The sequence below is a fragment of the Vicia villosa genome, linkage group LG3 (genome assembly GCF_029867415.1).
Source record: "Vicia villosa cultivar HV-30 ecotype Madison, WI linkage group LG3, Vvil1.0, whole genome shotgun sequence".
NCBI classification, from domain to species: domain Eukaryota; kingdom Viridiplantae; phylum Streptophyta; class Magnoliopsida; order Fabales; family Fabaceae; genus Vicia; species Vicia villosa.
Genome location: NC_081182.1, coordinates 32,216,940 through 32,242,490, shown reverse-complemented (window position 1 = coordinate 32,242,490; position 25,551 = coordinate 32,216,940). Strand labels below are relative to the sequence as shown.

General features: G+C 33.5%; 3 protein-coding genes across 3 annotated transcripts; 1 reads left to right on the top strand and 2 right to left on the bottom strand.

Annotated features, from left to right (window-relative positions):
• Nucleotides 1-2,202: 2,202 nt before the first annotated feature.
• LOC131655334 (probable carboxylesterase 2) lies at nt 2,203-3,520 on the bottom strand. The gene has a single exon (XM_058925219.1). The coding sequence runs from the start codon at nt 3,364-3,366 to the stop codon at nt 2,419-2,421; it is 948 nt and encodes a 315-aa protein (XP_058781202.1). The 5' UTR covers nt 3,367-3,520; the 3' UTR covers nt 2,203-2,418.
• A 9,041-nt stretch (nt 3,521-12,561) lies between these two features.
• LOC131660878 (isocitrate dehydrogenase [NAD] catalytic subunit 5, mitochondrial) lies at nt 12,562-15,213 on the top strand. Its single transcript, XM_058930235.1, has 7 exons — nt 12,562-12,841; nt 13,383-13,703; nt 13,785-13,946; nt 14,040-14,114; nt 14,212-14,321; nt 14,407-14,479; nt 14,792-15,213. Exons 1-7 carry the CDS (start codon nt 12,698-12,700, stop codon nt 14,981-14,983), a joined length of 1,077 nt encoding a protein of 358 aa, XP_058786218.1. The 5' UTR covers nt 12,562-12,697; the 3' UTR covers nt 14,984-15,213.
• Nucleotides 15,214-15,477: 264 nt separating this feature from the next.
• On the bottom strand, nt 15,478-17,671 carry LOC131660879 (uncharacterized). Its single transcript, XM_058930236.1, has 7 exons — nt 17,342-17,671; nt 17,157-17,248; nt 16,937-17,078; nt 16,718-16,813; nt 16,467-16,589; nt 16,031-16,293; nt 15,478-15,952 (listed from the first exon to the last, which is right to left on the bottom strand). The coding sequence occupies exons 1-7, from the start codon at nt 17,487-17,489 to the stop codon at nt 15,842-15,844; spliced, it is 975 nt and encodes a 324-aa protein (XP_058786219.1). The 5' UTR covers nt 17,490-17,671; the 3' UTR covers nt 15,478-15,841.
• Between the last annotated feature and the right edge of the window lie 7,880 nt (nt 17,672-25,551).

The following is a 25,551-nucleotide window of genomic DNA, read 5'->3' as shown; positions in this document are numbered from 1 at the left end:
ATTGTGGAAGCGTATGTGGAAGGCACTAGTTCATAACAGAGTCAAGAACTTTTTTTGGAGAATGGCCAAGGATATCCTGCCCTCTAGAGCCAATTTACGAAAAAACGGGTGAACATTTCCCCGGAGTGTCCTCTCTGCCATTGTCACAAGAGACCATTGATCATCTCTTCCTTCGTTGCAATGCAAGCAAACAGGTTTGGTTCCTTTCTCCCTTTGGCCTTAGCATTTATCCCTCTTCTGGTATGTAATTCTGGCTAGATAAAATGTTGAATTCGGGTGACTCCTTTGGTTCCCAACTATTTAATGTCACATTTATGGAAAATTTGGAACCATAGGAACAAGGCTGTTTTCAACAATGAGGTTTTCTTTCTCTGCAAGGTGGTTGCGGAGGCTGGTGACTGAATTCACAAATTCAATCTCTCTATTCCCGAGAACAAGTTGCACAACGTTGCTAATGGGGAGGAGGGACCCAAAAATATGAATACAAGGATGACTTTGATCCATGTTGATGTTGGATGTTTCACTAATGGCACAATTGCTATAGGATGTGCGATGAAGAATTATGACAATGGCGAAAGCCTTGGCGGTGAAATGGGCTTTACAGACTGCACTGGACCTTAAGCTCACTAGTGTGGTCAGTCATTCATTCGGATGCTTTGTCTGTGGTGGGCTGTATCAATCGCATCTCCTTTATTGTTGTTTTGGAACCTATTATTGTTGACTGTTGGTCTTTGCTGGAATGTTTATCTATTGCAACTTATTTGTTTGTTAATAGAACTTGTAACACTGATGCTCACAGATTATTTGGTATTGGACACAAAGTGGATTTCAGGATCTGGTTAGGCCAACCCTGTTCTGAGTTTCTTGTTGTGGACTCTTCTTCTATATCATGGATTAGTCTTTAAATAAATAAATAAATAAATAAAAGCTTATTTTAAAAAGATTAAACCACCAACTTAATTTAATGACATTTTATATCTATTAGTTATTCCTAGGGGTGCTCAAAACCAAACCAACCCAATAGAAAACCGCAAACCAAACCAAACCAAACCGAAACCGCAAAAAACCGCATTTGGTTCGGATTAGTTTGGGTCATTTTTTAACAAAACCGCACGGTTCGGTTCGGTTTGCGGTTTGTATTTTGTAAACCGAACCAAACCGAATCAAACCGCATTATGTTACAACCTAAATTTTACTTAACTCACATTCAACCCAAAATTAAACCTATTATACATTAGCCTTATGAATACGAACAATTTTCTCATCCTTACACATATAATTTCAGTCTCGATCTTCTCAAATCTCTAATAACATTATTTCACCTTCTTTGCCACATACATCTTCCCTCTTCTTCTATAATCTTTACTATCCTATATTTTTTCTTTTTCACCTTCTCATTTTTATGTAAATGTTCCGTATTTCAGTTTCATTTTTATCGCACATCTTCTTCTCTAATCTCTCAACACTTTTTCTTTTTCTTTTTCACCTTCACTAATCTTTCGTCTATTCTATTTTTTTGTTTCATTATAATAATTTTATATTGTTTTATGCTATTATTTTATGTTTAATATTCCACTTTTGTCTAATTTAATTTTTACATATTACATGGAAAATTGTTGTCAAAATATGACGAGTTTTGTTGTTATTTGTTAGTGTATGAATGTCTAAATATAAAATTATGTTGTCATATATATGTGTATGTATGGCTCAATAAAATATTTGTAAAAAACCGAACCAACCGAACCGAACCAAACCGCATTAGTTTGGTTTGGTTTGGTTCGGATTTTTTTTAAAAGTCAACCGAACCAAACCAAACCGCACTATTTTTTCTCTTGCGGTTCGGATGATTTTTTTCGTCAAAACCGCCCAAACCGCACCGCGAGCACCCCTAGACTTATTCCAACAGTCAACTCTCGCACCTTAAATTTAATCTATTATTACTAGTTTATAATCTACTATTAGTATTTGCATAATAAAGCTTTAATTAGTCCACACGATTCCTTGGACATCTGAATATGCCATCTATTTCATTCTAAAAGCAGAACTTATGTCCTGTTTTTCTGTTTTGCATATGTTTCTAAATTTTTATACACTCGTCCTTATTCTCATTTTGGTTCTTAGTAATTCTTAATCCATCATTTTAGGTGTCATCATTACACCATGGCTATTAAATTATTAGTAGAATAAGCTTGTAGAGAAGTGTTGCTTAAATTTCATCATTAATGAAGCTTTGAACACATATAAACTTAGTTGTAAATTATACAATACTCCAATACAGCTATGTGAAAATGAGCAGCTAAATTAAATAAATATACTATTCATAAATTAAAGTATTAAACACAAAAACACACGTCTCCTTATTATTAAATAAAAAATGCTTCCACACACAACACATGCTTGTATTATTGTAAAACATCACTATTCATTGATGAAAACAGCTATGCGTTTAACCAAACTTTTAGCTTTATCACAACCTGGGTTGAAAATATGAAACACATGATCCTCCTCTTCAGTTTCATAAAACTCAGCACTTCCTTTCCAACTACTGTTAACCAATTTCTTATGATAAAGTTTCCCTCTTTCTTTCAATATATCTTTCTCAGCAACAGTAACAAGCACTTTTTCAACACACAATCCTTCAATATCAGGAGCTTCTTCCACAAACGGATTAATCAAAGGATCATCACTTCCTTTATAAGAAGGACAAACAAATTCCCACCATTTATCAACCATTTTCTTCCTCTCATAATCACTTATCTCTATACCAATTGGTTCCTTCCCCCAGAAATAAGGATTCACCATAACAAGACCCAGAATCTTGAAATTTATAAAATTGTGTTCCTTTAAACACATGTAGTGTCCCATGTTAGCACCAGCACTGTCACCTGCTAAGAAAACTCTGTTAAAGTCAACTTTGTCTTTGATCCAGTTTTCTTTCTCTTGCCCGTCGAAGCCGTCTTCGACGGCGTGTGAAGCAACCCATTGAAGTGCTTCCCAAGAATCATCGTACGCGGTTGGAAGTGGATGTTCTGGTGCTAGCCGGTAATTAACAGAGATAGCGATGACGTTTGCTTCGGCTACAAGGTTGTTGAGGGAGTTATGGTAAAGAGGGTCAGAAGGTGAAGATATGCAATAGGCACCACCATGGAGGTAGATGAGTAAAGAAAGTTTTGTTGAAGTTTTGGTGGGTGAGTAGAGTCTTGCTGTGACACCGGTTTTTGGGAGGATTGTGATGTCTTTGGAGATGACGTTTGTTTGAGGATCGATGCCGGGAGGAGCAACGTCAATGCCTACTAGTCTCTCGACGGTTCCGTTTTTGTGGACACGGAGGTAAGGAGGAACGTCGATGGAGATTTGAGGATCCATTTTTGGAGAGAAGAGAAAGATTGGGAGTGAAAGTGTGTGTTGATGATGATGATGATGCTATTACTTAATAAGAACTTGTTTGTCTCAAAAGTCATAAGAGAACTCTTTGTTAGGTAGCAATAATTTTCAATGGATGTGGAACCCATCTGGGGACTAAGTGAAGTCACTTTGTTAGGTAGTGCAAACGAGTAGTTCAAAAGTTGTGCAAGATTGAGAAATATGGTAGTAAAAGCCGAAGAGGTTCTTCTTTTCAACTTTAATTGAATAGATTATGATTTGTTTGTTACCACTAAAAAAAATGCTTATTTTTCTATTCTTATTATGAAATTATGTGAAGTATTAGATTTTGTTTGATTTGACTTATTATTTTAAAGTTCTCTTTAAAACAAAAAGTTAGGTTAAATCATAATTTTAAATAGGTTTTGTTTAAAAAAATATTTATCTATTTATAAAACTAAATATACCTGTCATTTAAAAATATGTGACATAATTTTAATTAAATAGTGATGTGACAATTTCTTTTAGATAAGTTTTAAGTCTCTTTCTACAAAATTAATATTGTGTCATTGTAGGATGCTCTAAACGAATTTCTATCTTAGATACAATCAAGATGTTAAGACGACTCTAGATTGTCTGAGAAAATAAATTTGCTATTCGCTTTTGAAATTTAGTGGCTTCTTGGACCAACTATTCTTTCAATGGCGAGTCTGTCTTTTTGGTTGCTTGCTGGTGGTTGTGGTGCGCTAGAAACAAATTGTGTCTTGTGAATAAAGTGGTATCTTCCTATATTTAAAACTCAACACATCGAATTATGCTAATATGTTAGCTAAATGTTTTCTCAAGCATAATCTGCCTTATCCAACGAGAACGATCACGTGGAACGCTCACAAATATAGTAATATGATTTTGAATGTTGATGGCGGTAGTCTCGATAATTCGAACGTCTGAGATTTTTGTGGATTGGTCGAAACAATGATGGTGTTTAGGTTCGAGGTTTTGAAGGTAATATTGGTTATTCCAACATCCTTCGTGATGAGCTGATGGCGCTATATCATGGTTTAAGTATGGCCTGAGAACTTGACATCAAAGACCTGGTGTGTTATTCTGACTTTAACTCTGCTATCAAGCTTGTCTCAAAGTTTATTACTGTTTCACATCACTATGTTGCGATTCTTCACAATATTAAAGAGCTTTTGTCTGGGAAATGACGAGTTTAAATATTTCATAATCTTAGAAAGGGGAATGCTTATGCTGACTATCTAGCAAAATATGGGGATTGTAACGATGCGGTGTACTGATATTTTATGGAGCCTCTTGTTGGAATCATCACACTCCTGCTAGCTAATGGTAGTGGGACTTTATTTTCTAAATAATTTCCTACTTTTCCTCATTTGTTTTTTCACTTGTACCCAAAAAAGAATAATGACCTGACAACACATATGGCCATGTATCTTTGTACAATTAATGTCACGAAGAGGTAAAATAGAGGAATTTTCATATTATGAGGTTAGAATCTAAAATAAGAAATACATGATAAAGTAGAATTCATTCATATGACATGAGGAAAAATTCATTAAATCTATTAATCAATGTGAGAGAATGTATTGAGAAATAAATGAGAATATCTTTTTTGAATTTATATCAAAATATAATATATCGTGAAAATAATTATTTCATCTATGTATTTTTTGGTTACAAAGTTAACGGAAAAAAAGTACAAAAAAGAAAACAAATAAGACTAACTAGAAGGATAAGACATTCCGAAAAATGTCAGTTGCGAGAATGAGGCTAGACGAAATGAGTGATGGATGTTAAGTCATATGCATTGTCTTTTTTTAGTTTTAGAACTTGTTCAAATTATTTTGGATTTTCACAAGCTTGATATTTTGTGTTATTTTGAAGTAACTTTGAATCTTTATGTATATTATGGATGGACACAAGTATGATATATTGAATCAATATTTTGATTTAAATTTGACATCTTATTTAATGTAGCAATATCTTGGATTTACACAAGTTTGTTATCTTGTGTTAGAATTTTGATGTGATAATATATCAATGAATAGGTTTAAATTAAAAACAGGTTTCTCTTAATTCATGTAGCAAATAAATTTGTTTTAAACAGGTTTATAATTTTTTTAAAAAAAACCCAAAAAAACTAGCGGCTGCTATAAGTGACGCTATCACGCGTAATTTCAAACTTACAAAGCATCGTCAAAGGCCGATGCTACGCTATGGTTCACGATTTTAGTTGTGTGGCGTCAAACAGAGCATACGCTAATCCACGGGCAATGCTAGAGTGTCCCACAAAACCGACGCTAACACATTGAAGATAATATTTAAGTGAAGCTTTAAACTGACACTTCGTGGAAGATAGCGTCGATAAAAACCGACGCTGAACCAAAAATTTATCTTATATTAGCGTCGGTTTCGTTAATATAGTGTCCCTTTAGCGTTCCTGAAGTCGCCACTAAGTGTAGTGACGGCTCGCCACTGTGCTTTGCTTCCATCTCTAGGGTGTCCGCCCCGACCCCGCCGCTAAGCTGCCACTATCATGGTGTAGCGTCGGTTTTTAGCTGTTTAGCGAGGGCTTTTGGCCGACGCTAAAACGCTGTTTTCTTGTAGTGGTGGAGGAGAGGCGTGAAACAGAAGGTCCTAATTGCACGTGGCATTAAGCTTGGCCATACAGTTGACCCATTGATTTCCTTATCGGAGGTTGTGGATCATATTAATGTGACTGTTTTCTCTAAATTTGTCATTGTTGTCTTGTATTAAAACCAAAAACAATTGTGGTACTTGTTTGCGGGAGTCTTGAGGATGCTAAGAGACTGAAGGAATTTGTTTAGTAAACTGAGTCATTGAATCCCTTATCTATCATAATGGAGATTCATATGTGGATGACACAGGGCTTAACTTAAAGAATGTATGAAGATCCATGTAAGTATCTAGAAAATCATGTATGACAAGCACCTAAGGAGTTATAGATGATTCCATCATAAACATCTATGGTACGTTTGAAGACAATTTCCATCAACATTTATAATAGTGTGAGGGAGGTTAAGTGTGTTTTGTTGGATGTATCTTGCATTTATGTGTTCTTCTTATGGTTTCTAAAAAATTGAGGATGAAGTTCGCCAAGTTATGTGTTACCATGTTAAGGTGATACAATGGGATGGTTTCTTAAGGTATGCTAGTTGAATATTGTTTCTTCAAGTCCACCAAATTCTCGCTGCAAAAAGATTCTTTTGATCATCTAACATACCATTTATGAGCCAATTGTTAACATCTTGTGTTGTGGACAAATTTGGTTTTGTAAAACTTAGGGTCTGCCAAATGTTTATGAAATCTCTAAAATCTCGAACAAAATGCATGAACGACTCATTATTTAAACCACAATACAATATTGTAAAAGTATGGGAAGAGTTATGTGAGGCAAGCCAAAACAAGAATTTGATTGATGACATCTTTATAACTGGTGAGAAAATCTCATTAAAATCAACATCTTTTATTTGACGGAAACCTTGCATCCAACCACTTTTGATTTTCATCACTTTCCATGGCTTCTCAAAAACACTCAAGTTCACCCTCATCAGTAAAGCTCACATACTCATCAGAATTATAACTTGTTGAAGGTTGCTTCTGTTTGTTAGACCTCCTAAGTTGAACTTGAGAGATTCTAAAACTTCACCAAGATTCTCATCCTGTGACATATCATTATCTTATTCATCATTATTAGTTGGAATATTTACCTCATCTCCAATTTGTTGATCATCAGCACAATCATGTGGCTCATCATTCTGATCACCAACATCAATAGTATCTAGATTATAAAGAGGTAACTGAAGTGGATCAATATTATACAAACTTATATCTTTCTTGGGTATAGTCTTCTCCATCTTATCAATGTCTTCAACAATTTGGTATTACATGAACACAACATCGTGCTTTCTAATAAGCTTCTTCCATATAGAATTATACAACTTGTAATCAAACTCATCTTGCCCATAGCCAATGAAGATAAATTATACTTGACATTTTTTCAAACCAAATTTTATCTAGAACTTCACTATTTAAAGCAACAGTAGGGGTTAGATTAAGAACATGCACAGTCGTGTAAAGTGCATTCCCCAATAATGATTGGGCAACTTCGCTTCAGAAAACATACACCACACTCTCTCAATTAGTGTTAGATTCATCCACTATGCTAAACCATTCAATTAAGGAGTTTTATGAGGATTTTTTTCATGTGAAATATCACGATGCTTGCAATAGGCATCAAAGGGTCCATAATATTCACCATTGTTGTCAAAATGAACACTTTCGAGCTTCTCGCATGTATGCCTCTCAAGCAAAGCATGAAATTCTTTGAACTTTTATAACACTTGGTATTTTCTATTCAAAGCATAAACCCATAGTTTCACTAATATGACTAAGTATTTGGTGCCACAAAGATGCTTCCATATCGATAACATTCACACTATCTCTAGAAATTAAAGCTTTTGCCTAATACAGTTTAAAAAATTTCTCCCCTCTAGCCACAACCAAGTTACCTTTACTGAGTTTCCACTTTCCATAACCAAAGTGATTATTATAACCACAATCATCAAGCATATGTAGAGAGATCAGATCAAAGCGGGTATTTGGAGCATGTTTGACACCTTTAAGCAATAGGTGCATTCCCATGTTGGTTTGCAAGTAAACATCACCAACACTAATTACATTAGATGCACCACCATTACCCATCTTCAACACTCCAAAGTCACCAAAAGTATAAGATGTGAAGAATTCCTTCCTTGGTGTAACATGCAATGTAGAACAACTGTCAATTATCCACATGCTATCATATGATATGAGATTAAACATACTCATGAGCATGGAGAATAACAAGATCATCATTAGTAGCAGTAGTAACACGACCGTTACCATCATATTCATGATCTCTTTCTTTAGACTTGCCTCTCTTGCCTCTGTTATCCCTTTCCCACTAACAACAATACTTATGTATGTGTCTTGTTTTATGAGAATAATGACACTCAAGATTCTTATATTGCAGTTTGGACTTGCTTCTGATATTCTCTCTATCACCCTTCGATTCTTTTTTATAACTTTTCCCTTATTTTCATTAACCAATACCTCAGATTGAGATGAAGAAAATTGTGCCTTCCTTATCATCTCCTCATTAAGAATACCATCCTTATTCGTTTCCAAAAAACAACACCTCTAGGAGCGGAACTTGTGATAGAAACCCGAAACGCCTCCCAAGATTCTAGTAAAGAGATAAATAAAAATAGTCCTAAAATTTTGTCATCAAATTTGATACACATTCCTGACATCTAATCAATAAGCCCTTGAAATTTACTCAAGTGATCTGAAATAGAAGTCCTCTCATTATACGTCAAACTTATGAAGCAATTCCATAAGAACAATTTATTATTCTCTAATTTAGAGGCATACAAGGACTCTACCCCGTCCCATAAAGTTTTTGCACGTTTCTTATCAGCAATATGATTATAAACACTGTCTTATGCATATTTTCGAATAAAATCACTAATATGTAAATGTTCAAACTCTCTTTCTTCATCAGACACAAAATCCGACTTTACGGGACTAAAAATCGCTAAATGCAATTTTTTCATAAATAACAAGTATTTTATCTTGCCATTTCACAAATGATAATTAGAACCATTCAACAATACCATATTCATATTTGTATTTGACTTCATTATTCAAACAAGTAAAATAGCCCTTAACCAAGAGCTCTAATGTCACTCTGATGGAAAATTAACACACAATAACATACCAATACGCAACAAAAATAAAATTCTCCAAACTTGTAAGAATCTATAAGGATCAACAACAAATATATGGTGTAACACCCATTTTATTTTAATTATTTATTTTACTGTGTGTCTTGTGAATTATTTGATAATTATGTGATTAGTTGGTTTTATGTTATTTTATTAGGAATTAGTAGTAATGATTTAGTGAGATTATTAGTATTGGGCCTAACTTAGAGAGTTAGCATTAGTATTTGGGAGGTGTTGATTTAAGCCCATTAGTAATAATAAGAAAGTTAGTAAGATTAACAAAACAAGAGAGAATTGGGAAAATAGAATTAGAAGTGACATTTGGTGAAAGAGAAGAGAAGAGGAGAAGAAACTAGGGCAAATCCCAAATTGAAGATTAGAGTTGTCTTCAACTCAAACCAAGGTAAGGGTAGGATTCTTTCATGATAAGGGATTGTATGATGATAGATTATGGTGGGGTTTTGATTATATGCTTAGTATCTATGTTTGTGAAATTGAGATTGTTAGGGTTTATGCTAGATTCTATGAATTGTGGCTCTAAACATGTTTTTGAATATAGATTGTTGATGATAAATGTTAAATACTGGTTATATGTGCTTTTAATTGATGTATGAAAGTGGTTTTGAGTGGTGGAAGGGCTTTTTCTCAGAACTGAGTTCTCTGTTATTTTTCTGCATAATTGCACGTCCGCTAAGCGGGATCTGGTCCACTAAGCGAAGTATGGGAACAATTTTTGAAAATCGTGAGTCCGCTAAGAGAACTTGGTCCACTAAGAGAGATTTCAAGGATGGAAATTTCTTCCATTTTTCAGTTAGCGCGTTAGAGGTCCGCTAAGCGAACCCTATTATGCAAAATTTTATGAAACTTCTATTTATCGTATCTTTTGATCCGTAACTCCTTTTTATGCACCGTTTGAACCTTTGGAAAGCTGAAATTAATTCCTATTTAATGAAAATGATTGGAATGACTTTTGAAAACTTTTCTTGAATTGTATTTTTCCGAATATTGTGATTTGTTGTGAAGTGGAATAATGTTGTATGATGATACGACATAGTAACGTGATTGCGAAGTGATGAATTACTATAAATAGTAATGATATTATTGTTGTCGTTGAAATTTGAAATTGAGTTGATGTTATTTAGCCGATGTTATGACGTGTTGTGAATGTTGTGGATGTGCATCATTGGGTTGCATCCATTGCATAAGAGATTATTAGCCTGAAAATGGCAATGACAATGGCCTGAAAATGGCAACAGTGACTATTAGTCTGAAAATGGCAACGAAGATGGCCCAAATGGCAAATATTTGAGACGAGAGTTTTACTCCAAATGATACCACATGCATATGCATAATGTTAAGTCGCATATTGAGTTGCATTTTGAATTGTTGTGATTATGAAGTGGATGTTATACTATGTTGATGATATAGTTATGAATTTGAATACTTTATTATAAATGATTGATAACATTGATGTTGTGATGAAAGTTGTTTTGAGATGAGAAGTGGTGAAATGTGTATGATCTTATCTTTGCTATAAGTATTATCATACGTTCCTTTATACTGTTTGATATCTCACCCTTCTACTTGAATGTTACCCTTTGTTGGTAACGTGCAGGTAACCAAGATGAGTAGTCGTTGTCGTTAGTAGCTCGAGTTGGTGTCCTTTGCTCTGATACGTAGCACTCGGGGAGATTGACGCTTATTTTGTTTTATGTTGTTATGTTTATGTTGAATTCTCCCCATGGATATGTGTTATGTATCTTTCTTAATGAGCTTGTATGCGAATATGTTTTAAGTTGATAAATGTGATGCCTCAAGTATGTTGTTTTGAGATTTTTGCACTATGATCTCCTTTATAAACCGTTGGGTAGATTTGTGGTGTTACATTAGGATCAACAACAAATTAAGGATTAACAACAAATGTATGGCAGTAAATCAAACAAATAAAGGAAGAAGAGAACACTGAATCCTAAATGTGAGAGTAAAAAACCACAAGTCGTCTAGACCAAATAAATAGCTCTACTATAATTAAATAAGGGTACAAGAGAGTCTCAAAGTAATTCACAAACTAGTGCTAACAACAAAATCACAAAGCAAACTAACTTTACAAATAAGAAATAAGAAGTTAAAATACTCAAATCTACAACTTTAGTGCGAAACTAATATCTCTTAGCACATATTTTGTTTTGCAGATTTGAACGGTCAAAAAGTAGACGCGGGTGTTACAAACCTGCCCTGCGAAAATGAGTTTGATCCAATGGTTAACGAACATAAAATCAGTGATTCACTAAGATTGGTTATAGAAAAACAAGAATTAATTTCTCTCCTCTTTTCTCTATTTTAAAGCTGTTTTTTCTACCTTCTTTTTTTCTCTCTAAACCCTCAATTGACTCTCTCCACTTAAAATAAGTGAAACACAAATGAGCTAATATATTTAGACATTTTTTCATGTAGGAAAGAAGCTCAAAATTCGACAAATACATGATATTATATCATATGACTAATAATAAATCTAAAACAATTATATTGTAATACATTTATTGGACGTATGGATTTTGGAGCATATAGAAACACTATTGTATAAATTATTTAAAGGAAAAAACTTAGATACAATTTTATAAGTGTGTTTTTTTATTATTTTTCAATAAAAATATGGCAAGTGTATAATTTGATTAATTTCCTTCTACACATATGCATTTTTCTCATATTTCCGTATTTAAGTACATTTACCATATTTTTATTGAACAATAGTAAAAACCACACCTAATAAATTGTATCTAAGTTTTCTCACTATTTAAAAGATAACATAATAAATTTTATCTAGTTTTCTCATTATTTAAAAGATAACAATGAATGTAAGCTACTAGTTTTAAACTCAGAAATAATGTTTATTTATTTTTATTTATGTATGTTATAAATCAAACAACTTTTTTTAAAAAAATGTATCAATTAAATTATAAGAATACATATTTATTTTGAGGTCATCTATCATTAAAGATGTGGTCGTGTAATTGGCTAGCCCAAGAAACTTCACTTTTTCCACTTAGATTATTCCACATCATCAATTACGTTGTGAGATCATAAAAAATGACACACAAAATGAAGAGAGATAAATATTAAAATGGAGAACCAAATAGTTTACTTTTAAAATGAGATGATCAAATATTAAAAAAAATTGAACATAGGACCTTTTATTTATAAATTTGAGTAAAACCTATTTATAAATATTTTGATTTTTCAGTGATATAAAAATTGTATTTAAATAATTTGATTTTACTTAAAAGTAAATTGAACATAAAATAATTTGTATTAATATATTACATTAACACACACAAAAAAAAAAAAATCAATTATGAATTATGCAAAGTAGAACCAAACATAGCTTAAGTTGACCCACCGTGCTCGAAAAGAACCGAAACTCAAAAGTAAACTATAGAATTGGCCACTTACACACCTTAGTTTCTGCGTCGCATTTGTTGTGTGTGTGAGAATTAGAATCATAAAGGAAGTGTGTGCGGTCAAATATGGCTTCTCAGATACTCAGACGAACCCTCGGAAGCCGCTATTTCTCAAACCCTAAAGCCTTCTCTTCCGCCTCCACTCCGATCCGTGCCACTCTTTTCCCCGGAGACGGTATTGGTCCCGAGATCGCCGATTCCGTCAAACAGGTTCCTTTTCATTTCTCTCTGATTTTCCCCAATTATTCATTATACCTCTTTGAGTGCTCTACGTGTATGATGCTTTCGATTCTATTATGTATAAAATTCTGTCAACATTTATTTGGGTTTCTGATTGGCTTGTTCTGTAATTGTATGATTTTTCTCTAATTCTAATGGTTGCCACTTGCCAGTGACTTAAGCTTTGACGATAAAACTTGTGTTTATTTTATATATATATAAACAATGCAAACGGCATGGTGGTAGCATGTTTTTACCATGTTATATAAATGCCTTCTCGGGCTACAGTTGCGTTAGGTTTATATGGTTTCACGGTATTGATAGAAAGGGGTGCGAAAACGTCGGTACTGAGATAAACTTACGAGAGTAGGAAGGTTGCTGTGGCTAATGAATTATGATGATGGCATAGATATGAAACTGGCTTGTATGATGTATTATGTACACTTGAATATTCATAATAATAATTGACTCTTTGTTGATTCAAATGTAATATGCTGTCAAGTATTTAGTTTCTTACTATTGCAATAATTAGGTATTCCAAGCTGCTGAAGTTCCAATTGAATGGGAAGAGCATTATGTTGGGACCGAAGTTGACCCTAGAACACAAAGCTTTCTTACATGGGAAAGTTTAGAATCGGTAAGGAGAAATGGGATTGGCTTGAAAGGGCCAATGGCCACTCCTATTGGAAAAGGGCACCGTTCTTTAAACCTTACTCTAAGAAAAGAACTTAATTTATATGCCAATGTTCGACCTTGTTACAGCCTTCCTGGCTACAAAACTCGATATGATAATGTAGATCTCATCACAATCCGTGAAAATACGGAAGGCGAGTACAGTGGGCTTGAACATCAGGTATTTATCACGGCAACCAGTGTTATATACTATCATTCTAATTCTAAGCAGTATAACTTATTTAGCACTTTTGGGCTACAGGTTGTGAGGGGTGTTGTAGAGAGTCTAAAAATCATTACGCGTCATGCAAGTTTAAGGGTGGCTGAGTATGCTTTTCACTATGCCAAGGCACATGGAAGAGAAAGAGTGTCTGCTATACACAAAGCCAATATTATGCAAAAGACTGATGGTCTTTTCCTGAAGGTATGTTACTATTAATACTGATGGCTATAAATATGCGGTCTCAAATTATATTCTTGAATACTAATACTGTCATTTTATTTTGGATTTTTTTAGTGTTGCCGTGAGGTTGCTGAGAAATATCCAGAGATAACGTATGAGGAAGTTGTCATTGACAATTGCTGCATGATGGTAATATCGGTCAACTTGATGTAGGGTGTACAACCACGTTTTGAAATTCATTGTCTATCTGAAAATAATACACTGTTAATTTTTGGACCATCTGCAGCTTGTGAAAAATCCTGCACTTTTTGATGTGTTGGTGATGCCTAACCTTTATGGTGACATTATCAGTGACCTTTGTGCTGGATTGATTGGAGGATTAGGCTTGACACCCAGGTTTTTCTTTGTTTTGTTGAGTTTTGGGCATAGCAGCTTAGTAGTGACAAATATATCACCTGACAGGATATCCTGTATTTTGCAGTTGCAACATTGGCGAGGGAGGTATTGCACTTGCTGAGGCTGTACATGGTTCAGCACCTGATATTGCCGGGAAGGTGAGCTGTGGAAGTACTTTTTAAAACCATATATTTTCTGTTCTAAACCTCTTTACTTGTTTTCATGGAATGTATGGTTTTTGAGTGCCTGTGTTGTACTTGTGACACATATTCTTTTTGTGAGGCATAGGGTAGAACTACCAGCTCAAGAAAGTAGAAATCGCAAATGCCGCAAACACATTTTCTAAAAATACCCGAGATTAAGATTCTAATTATTATTTTCCGAGAAAGTTATTCTTGAAAGTGAAATTTCTAACCATGAAACAGCCCCCCTTAACTAAATTACACCTGTTTTCATGTGGATTTATGCAGAATTTGGCTAATCCAACTGCATTGCTGCTAAGTTCTGTTACTATGTTGCGCCATATTGATCTCCATGATAAAGCAGACCGAATTCAAAATGCCATCCTCAACACAATTGCAGAAGGGAAGTACCGAACTGCTGATCTTGGTGGCACTTCAAAGACAACTGAGTTTACAAAAGCAATTATTGATCATCTTTGATTTTTGCATTCAAGTCCGCAGGAAATTGTTTATTATAATTTTGTTTCAGTCAGTTTCCTTTCATTTCCCCAAATTTTCCAGAGGAATATGATCCTCAACTTAATGGATAAAGCATCTACACGTGACAGTACAACCAGACAAGAAATGCGCAAGCATTCAAATATTTGCTGCACGCTGCGGTTTAAGGCATTGAGAGGGAACCCTTTCAAAATGCACAATGATTGATAACATTTGCCAGTCTATTTTAGCATTCTTTGTCAATAATATAGTTGAATAATGAAAGTGCCACATGATTTTCATTCCTACGTGATTACTACTATTTATGCTGGCTTTTGTTTTCTTGCTTTAATTCATTTTAAATTATCTTATTTGATAATGTTATTTACATTTGTGTTTCTTTGAGACAAAGCTGTTCAGTGATTTTCATTATTTCAATCATGTCATGGTTGCACTTTACTGTTCTATTCGTGTTTGAGATGTTTTGGGGCAAATGCTTAGACAAAAACACAAGGTAAGACAACAATTTAGTATCTGTACAATATAATGAGTTATGTAATCAAATAACGTACAACAAACTACTTTTAATCAGTTAAAAGTCATTTATCCTCAACGTCAGGCTTGGACAGACACTGGTGGATAATCCTTGACATTGATTCGTGACTTGGTGAGTATGTCAAAATCGAATTGACCAAAATGAAGTCCTAAACTATCATCGAGGGTGTTATTTGTCCCCCGGGTTCATTTCTTTTCCACAACATGTTTAAGAATAACAAATATATTACCAATAAACAAATGAAAGCTTTGCCTGAGCTAGCTTTGCGCCCCCTAGTTGGGTTATTCTGGTGTTGGTTACCTGGCTCATAAGCTAACAACTCCAGAGACCCATGGAACAATTACTGGTGCTGACGGGTATAAATTTTGATATGATTCAGGATACTTGTCTTTAAAATTTAATCGAGGTTTCTCATCCTGCATTCAAAAAATATCAAAAGCTATTATGCAAATTCACATAAAAGAGGCAAAGTAGGGAATTATGAGGAAGCTTACATATTTCAGCCAGCATTCTTGATGTTTGTGTTGGTAGATGTCTGGAGAATGACACCCAAACTCAGATGGACAATAAACCCAAATATTGCATTTCTTTTCACCCTCTTTTGCATGTCTTGCATGATCCAAGCAAGCCTGACAGCATTCAGCTGCACTATCTTTGTGGTGAGTAAGACCCCATCTTACTGCAGTACCATCATAATCGGTGTGAAGTTCTGCATGACACTCAGATGGAAGGGGTCTGCCAGGAAGAACCTCCTTCTCTGGATAGAATTAATACTTGGTAAATGCAAAGAAGAAGATTTTACAACCAAAAAAGTAGATGCATACTACTTCAAGTTTCTATCGCATAATATCATGTTTACTCATTCCATGAATCTGTAAAGTTACTTTCAATTAAGGAAGAAACTATTTTGAATAAACAAACTGATATTACCAAACTCCTCTCTGCCCTCAGGTTTGTCATCATGTTCTTCGATAACGATTTGAGCAGGTATCCAAAGACCGATCTCTTCGCAAAGTGCATCCCAATCAGACTCCAAAGCTCTTAATATCACACCTAGGAAGTTGAAATATACAATAATCTGTTTTGGATTAGCTCATGGAAATTTCTCTAAAAGAGCATTATGTTTAAGCACATCGCACAATCAACCTGTTGCAGATATAACAGAAAATCAATGTCCATACCAGTCTCTTCATGAGATATGGTAGAGTTAGAACTCCCATTCACATGAGCCAACCTAACCTCTTTGAGTTTTTCCTTGCGCCAACTTTCAATAACTTCTGTATTTTTGGAAACGTCATATGATCCAAGAGAACCGAAGTTTGCAATTTCGAGTAAACACATATTTAATGAGTTAAAATGAAATGTAAATAAGCAGAGGGCTAGTTTCTATACACACTAACCTCGTTCCTTAGCAATATCAGTGCTACTGGAATTCAAGCTCCTTAGTCTATGCAAAATTTCATCAACTATTTTCTGCTTTATATACTTCGGTAACCCAACCGCCAAATTGTCTATTGAAAATTCTCCTTCTAAAGCCTTCACCTGATTGATTGGTGTAACGGTTTCAAAATATTAACTAGATTAACTAAAGTATTATTAGCTGTTAATCTTAGTTCTTACCGATTTAATCAACTCCACTGGTTTATATGCCATGCGGATTCGCGCTGATTCTTCCATCTTCTGAATCTGATCCGGGCTATAAGACACAACATCTGAAAACACAAGAAACGTGGAAACAGTTAGTTTGTCTTGAAGGGAAAAAGTTGTATTAGAATTTGTGAGAAGATTGGTGTTAGTTAGCTTACCTTTAGGGGAAACGATAGTAGAGTGAATAGAAAGAGAAGCATAAAGAGATTGAAAAACGAAGAGAGCAAGAACAGCAATACTGAAAAAGGAAAGAAAGAGAGTAGTATTGTTGTAGGAAAAATTCCAAAGGCACTTCCCTCTGGCCATGTCACTCTTGTTCTCTTCATTCCACCGTGCTTTCTTTTTTAAGTGCAAAAAGATACGGTTGCAACTTTTAATATGAGATTGAGGAGTTGAAGCAACCTCAACATTCCACGAATATTGATTTTGCTTTATGATTCTCTGTATGCAGTTTTGGTCGCTGGTCACACTCGACTCAAATGGGTTAACTATATCGAACCCGGTTTGGACATTTAATATAACTTCATTATAAGTTGGTTTCAACTTTCAAGAGGTGAATAAGATGTCAAAACTTGAACTTATTGCAATTTAATTATTGGTAGTGAAATTTCGTATTTTAAGTTTACACTTTTTGTTAATGTGTGTGTTGTACTAGCTTTCTTCTCACTTCTACTCAATTTATGAAAAATGCTTATTATTAATAAGAAAATATAAAAATAAAAAATACAAGAATAAATCATAACTATTTATCATCACCACAATTTTATGATCTATATTAATAAGAAAATTAAATTTAAAATCAATAGCATTTACAGAAATGGCGACAAAGTCTTTTTTTTTTCTAGCTTTTAAAAATATTCATTTTGTTTTGGTTTGAATAAAATAGGCTCGCTTATAATTAAAATTAATTATAGTTTATATACAATACTTATTATTTTGGACGGATCATTTCCGACCACATTGGGACAAAAACATCCCGGATCCAGACGTATTAATCGAACATTCAGTAGACTTCTATAATATTTTTCTCACCACTTGATTATCATATACCCAACTGCATGAGATTCATGCCTCAAGCACATTCAACGGATCTCTACATTCCACGTTAGCGAGACAATATATATATATATATATATATATATATATATATATATATATATATATATATATATATATATATATATATATATGGGACGACTCAAGTGAGAACATTTGGTTATTATGAGAAATGAGAACAATGAATCACGACTATTAAATTTTGATTTGTTGATTTTAATGGACTGCATTAGTTTCTCTTTCTATGATCCTTAATATTTATTTTCAATCAACATAGAAAGAGAAACCAATCTAGTTTATTAAAATCAACACATCAAAATTTAATGGTCGTGATTCAGTGTTCTCATTTCTCATAATAACCAAGTGTTCTCACTTGAGTTGTCCCATATATATATATATATATATATATATATATATATATATATATATATATATATATATATATATATATATATATATATATATATATATATATATATATATATATATATATATATATATATGAGGAGGGATCAAATTACACCACGAGTTACACTCGTTCAATAACTACATCTCGAATTAATATTTTTTAAATTCAACCGTTGGATTGAAACATAATATCATATAGATCATACCTATAAAGTTTGAGCTTAATCTATAATAATTTACTATGTCATTGAATCACATCAAAATTAACGTTATATGAAAGCTCATTTTGACGTTAATCTTTGGATATCTTGATGATATAATAAATCATTATAGATTAAGCTCAAACTTTATAGGTATGATTTATATGATATTATGTTTCAATCCAACGGTTGAATTTAAAAAATATTAATTCGAGATGTAGTTATTGAACGAGTGTAACTCGTGGTGTAACTCTTCGGGTGTAATTTGATCCCTCCTCTATATATATATATATATATATATATATATATATATATATATATATATATATATATATATATATATATATATATATATATATATATATATATATATATATATATATATATATATATATGGGACGTATCAAATGAGAACTTTAATTATTATGAGAACTGGGAACTTTTAATAATAATCGTACGATTTAAAATCAATGACTCAGATTTTACTTAAATTTTAAGAGATTGTAATTAATAGATAGATTCTGGTATCAATACATATCACATTAAAGCAAATCTGAGCATTGATTTTAAATCATACGGTTATTATTAAAAGTTCTCATTTCTCATTATAGTCAAAGTTCTCATTTGATACGTCCCCATATATATATATATATATATATATATATATATATATATGAAATGAAATGATGCATTTTCAGACAAGAAGTTTAAACACAATTTGAATACTCTCTACTCTTTCACATACTGATTTAAGCGTTGGAGTGTTAACCTTGTAGGTACGCCCCACTCTGTTTCATGGGAAGTTCTACTCTACCGTAAAAGATAAAGTCATAGGATTTCTCACACCATTTAAAACGACAATACATCATAGTCTTACTACATCAGATTTGAAGTTGGGAGGAACAAATTTATTTTGTGAAATTTTCAATAAGAATAGGTGGACATACACATTTTTTTCCAATCATTTTAATGTGTATTTATTTTAAATCATACGGTTATTATTAAAAGTTCTCATTTCTCATTATAGTCAAAGTTCTCATTTGATACGTCCCCATATATATATATATATATATATATATATATATATATATATATATATATATATATATATATATATGAAATGAAATGATGCATTTTCAGACAAGAAGTTTAAACACATTTTGAATACTCTCTACTCTTTCACATACTGATTTAAGCGTTGGAGTGTTAACCTTGTAGGTACGCCCCACTCTGTTTCATGGGAAGTTCTACTCTACCGTAAAAGATAAAGTCATAGGATTTCTCACACCATTTAAAACGACAATACATCATAGTCTTACTACATCAGATTTGAAGTAGGGAGGAACAAATTTCATTTTGTGAAATTTTCAATAAGAATAGGTGGACATACACATTTTTTTCCAATCATTTTAATGTGTATTTATTTTAAATCATGCGGTTATTACTAAAAGTTCTCATTTCTCATTATAGTCAAAGTTCTCATTTGATACGTCCCCATATATATATATATATATATATATATATATATATATATATATATATATATATATATATATATGGGGACGACTCAAGTGAGAACACTTGGTTATTATGAGAAATGAGAACAATGAATCACGACCGTTAGATTTGATTTTAATGAACTGGATTGGTTTCTCTTTCCATGATCCTTAATATTTATTTTAAATCAACACAGAAAGAGAAACCAATCCAGTCCATTAAAATCAAATCTAATGGTCGTGATTCATTGTTCTCATTTCTTATAATAACCAAGTGTTCTCACTTGAGTCGTCCCTATATATATATATATATATATATATATATATATATATATATATATATATATATATATATATATATATATATATATATATATATATATATATATATATATATATATATATATATATATATATATATATGAAATGAAATGATGCATTTTCAGACAAGAAGTTTAAACACAATTTGAATACTCTCTACTCTTTCACATACTGATTTAAGCGTTTGAGTGTTAACCTTGTAGGTACGCCCCACTCTGTTTCATGGGAAGTTCTACTCTACCGTAAAAGATAAAGTCATAGGATTTCTCACACCATTTAAAACGACAATACATCATAGTCTTACTACATCAGATTTGAAGTTGGGAGGAACAAATTTCATTTTGTGAAATTTTCAATAAGAATAGGTGGACATACACATTTTTTTCCCAATCATTTTAATGTGTATTTATTTCAATATCATGTTACAGATGTAACAATAATTATACTTAGAAGAAAAAACTCTTAAAATTGATTCCTCTTTAAATATAACTCACTTTATAAAATTGTTTTGGGCAGTTTGTAGGATCCATTGGATAAAGACTAATAACAGAACGAGGTGTAGTCACGAAGAAAGGATATGATCTCATTTTTTCTTCCATATACAATAGAATTCTCTTCATGAAATCATTATGTATGATCACCTAGAAACGATTCAACGACTAGTTGCATCTTACTCACATGTAGTTATCAACTATTTAAAGAAAAATGCACGTCACTCTCAAGGTACGATTCATATTCCATTCGAATTTTGTTTCTCACTCTCTTACTGACCTGGGCGTTAGAGTGCTAATCTTACAAGACACCCGTGTTCCACCGTATCATAAACTCAAAACCACAAAAATCACCGTGGATCTCACATCATCGATCACACAGTTCGAGAGCATAACGGTTCAAGAGCACAAGTCACCAATTCTTGATTCAACATAATTAGATCCAGATCTCATTCTAATGAAGCATAAATCTCAATCTCTAGACCAATTCCTCCAAGTTCTGAACCAAAATCCTTGCATCTAACTCACTTGATAAAGACAATTTTTGAAGTCACCTGCTTCTTCGTTCAACGGCAAGCGACCGTGAATATCAAAGCGGCCAGGAACCATTTGCTTCCTCCTTCTTGAGGGATAGATGATCAAGTTCTAATGACGACTCTCTTTATTCCTCCCACACCAAGCCTTGTCCAACATAAGGCAGATTCTAAAGTATCTTGACTTCCTTCATTCGCCAAAACCACTCTATAATTTCTTCTAGACGAGCCTTTCATCACACCTACGTTACCACCTATTTGCTTCTAATGATGACTCTCTTTATTCCTCCCACACCAAGCCTTGTCCAACATAAGGCAGATTCTAAAGTATCTTGTCCAACCATTTGCTTCCTCCTTCTTGAGGGATAGATGATCAAGTTCTAATGACGACTCTCTTTATTCCTCCCACACCAAGCCTTGTCCAACATAAGGCAGATTCTAAAGTATCTTGACCTCCTTCATTCGCCAAAACCACTCTATAATTTCTTCTAGACGAGCCTTTCATCACACCTACGTTACCACCTATTGTGACCAGAAGTAAAGTGCTTCCCGATTTTCAGCTCCTGCCCACTAATCTTGGCCAGAAAGGAGTCAATGGATTGTTAAATAGTATGTACCATATGGTTCAACAACAAAATTCTCAAAAATTCACAAAAATGTTAACTCAGATAAAAGAGAGCCTGCATAATGCCATTATGAATAACAACATCGTGTTGAATGTGGCCTCACATAAAATTATTGATTCGAAAAAGGATATGGGAGAAATTCAAAAATCTCCAAGCCAGCGGCGAGATAGACATCACACTCCTTCCTCAAATCTTGAAGAAACAAAAGGGAGTCACGCTCCTCCTACAGTCTACTGGCCAAGGAGGAGAGAAAGAGACGAAGAAGAAGCCCTCATTCAAACACAAAAGAATAAGCCTCTATCCATCCGCATATTAGATGATAATATCCCAAAATCTATGGAGAAGTCTCATAAGCTCCAGAGTTACAATGAAAATGGAGATCTGGATGAACATGTCAAGCACGTGGACGATTTATTGGACTATTACCATGCCAAGAGAGACGTGAAGTGCAAACTCTTTACACTAACCCTTATTGAGTTCGCTCAAGCTTAGTTCAAGTCCCTCCCGGACAAAAGTATAGACTATTAAACGACCTATATGAAGCTTTCACTGCCCACTTCGTCGCTTGGAAAAGACAACCGACCACCATGGTCGTCCTCAACATAATGATACACAATAAGAAGGAGATATGATGCACTTACATTTCCCACTTTACCAAATTAGTTGTGGCGGTAGGATGCTCAAATGAGATTCTAAAATGCTAGATCTTCGAGAAAGGACTTTGACAAAATTGTACTTTCTCAGAGAAATTAGGGCAAATGGAGGCCCACAACTTGAGGGACTTACTAAGTAGGGAAAAATCCTATATTAACTATGAAGAGAAGTTCTTGGCCGATAAAGGCATCCGGGTTCACATACGCACAGGATCAAGTTAGGCATCAGACAAGTATTCTAATCGGATGAAGGAAGAAAGTGAACGTAAGCCTCATTTAAGGTTCAATTCGTATACTCCCTTGAACACACCGCAGGAGAGGAGCGTGAAAAAATGCACAAACACAAACTTCAAGGGGGCATGGATAAATAACCTTTACTCGGACAAGGAATCCTCACTGATGGACAAATCCAAGTATTGTCGTTTCCATAAAAGTCACAGACACAACACCAACAATTACATTTAGCTCAAAGATGCAATCAAATGGATGATTAAGAAGGGACGACATGACATTGACATGGTTCAACCCAAAAACATACTCATAACTTTGAAAATAACCTAAAAATGTCTCAAATATTAGGCAAGTATACAATGTTCACAATCAAAACAACAAGGCGATAAAAGGTCTAAGATATGAAATTCAACAATTGCTGAAACAGATGGATCATGATCATTATATATCTAGGTACATAGTGTGTGAGAATGGAAAAATTGTTCAAGATATATTTTGGACTCATCCTGATTCCATCAAGTTGCTCAACACATTTCCCATGGTGTTGATAATTAATTCAACATATAAGACGAACAAGTACAAGCTTCCTCATTTAGAAACTGTGGGTATTACTTCTATAGAGATGACTTATTAGGTTGACTTTGCGTTTTTGGAATGTGAAAAAGAAGATAACATTACATGGGTTTTGGAAGTGTGTCGAAATATGTTGAAATACCAAGAAAACATGACACAAGTGATTGTCACCGACCATGATACCACACAAATGAATTGTATTGAAAAAGAGTTTCCTACATCATAAGCTTTATTGTATAGGTAGAATCTAACAAAAAATGTGAAAGAAAGACTTAATCCAACAGTAGAGACCAACCAAATTAATGATGAAGACGAGAAAATGGTCAAACCTAGTCAGATATTAGAAAATATAACGGATTCCCAGAATGTTATAATCAATTATTCTACATAGGAGTTATATATCAAATTTGTCATATAATTCAAAAGGGTGTACATGAATTATCCGGATTTCTTGAAATATGTTGAAAGTACAATCTTAGATCAGGTGAAGGAGAAGTTTTTTTTTGCATGGACTGGTCAGATTAGACACTTTGAAAATATTACAACTAACAGAGTTGAGTTTGCTCATGCTAAATTGAAGAACTAGTTGAAAAATAGTAAGGGATATTTATGTAAAGTTTGGGAATCAGTGCACAAAATGATTAAAAATTAGCATAATGAGATACATACACCATTTGGTTGCAACAACAAAGTATTAGAACATAAATTTAAATATAAAAATTTGTATTCACAGTGCGTCGAAAATATATCTCGAGCAAGGTTGAACTTTATTTATTACGAAGTTGTGTGAGCAGAGAAAACACATCCAAATAGCTCGAAATGCAGTTGTAAACTTAGAAAAACATATGGTCTTCCTTCTACTTGTTTGATTTCCAATAAGTTGAAACTTGAAAGACCTATACGCTGGATGAAGTTTACACACACTAGAAAAGGCCATAGTTTGATGATGATGGTTTCATCAAGGATGGTAACTCGAATATTTCTACTATGGCATAACGTGAGGTGATTCTAGAGAGATTTTTGAAATTTGATTATAACATGAAATTATATCTTAAAGAAAATATGCAAAAGATAACCTATCTAGAAACCAAAAATATGAGGCCACATACAAAGCCGATAAAACTAAGGGTGCTCCTAAGAAGGTCAAGCCAACATCGAGTGACAAATCAACCAAGTGGTCACCATCTTATTTTGAACATGTCGACTTACCTTATCTGAATTCTCCAATTTCAAAATCCAAAAAAAGTTCTATTAAAGGTGATTACATTTGTAAACCATTGTCTTCACCACCTTTACCAAAAACATAATACACATTGACCGGATTATAGATGTTAAAGGTGATGGTAAGTGCTATTATTGCTCGTTTTAGCTTTGGTAGGTAATGGTGAGGAGAATCATATACTTGTCCGCTAACATCTTATCAAAAAGTTAAAGGCCTATAAGGAATCATACACAAAAGTTTTTGGGAAAAAAGAAAATTATGATGGGATTCACGATTTTCTTATTCCTTGTGTTAATGATGCAACACCGGAGGTAAAATAGATGCGCTTCCCTAAAATGAGCCATCTTATAGCAACTTCATATAATATAGTGTGTATCGATCTGACAAGATATTGTTTTTAAAAATAATCTAGCTTGATGCATTATGTGTATTGGATAGTTTTCAAAATCATGATATTTTGTTCAACTTTATTTGAAACCAGAATGTCATATACCTCGAACATCCCTTCAGTGGACATCTCATTCTACAAAAGAAGCTGAAACTTGACCGAATAATTTT

Bases quoted from the DNA above. Each gene is read 5' to 3' on its own strand.
- LOC131655334 (XM_058925219.1), bottom strand. From the start codon at position 3,366: ATGGATCCTCAAATCTCCATCGACGTTCCTCCTTACCTCCGTGTCCAC.
- LOC131660878 (XM_058930235.1), top strand. From the start codon at position 12,698: ATGGCTTCTCAGATACTCAGACGAACCCTCGGAAGCCGCTATTTCTCA. The intron at 12,842-13,382 runs GTTCCTTTTCAT...TGCAATAATTAG, and splicing joins TCGCCGATTCCGTCAAACAG to GTATTCCAAGCTGCTGAAGT. The intron at 14,115-14,211 runs GTAATATCGGTC...GACCATCTGCAG, and splicing joins TTGACAATTGCTGCATGATG to CTTGTGAAAAATCCTGCACT.
- LOC131660879 (XM_058930236.1), bottom strand. From the start codon at position 17,489: ATGGCCAGAGGGAAGTGCCTTTGGAATTTTTCCTACAACAATACTACT. The intron at 17,079-17,156 runs GTAAGAACTAAG...CCAATCAATCAG, and splicing joins CAGTGGAGTTGATTAAATCG to GTGAAGGCTTTAGAAGGAGA. The intron at 16,814-16,936 runs GTTAGTGTGTAT...CCAAAAATACAG, and splicing joins TGATATTGCTAAGGAACGAG to AAGTTATTGAAAGTTGGCGC.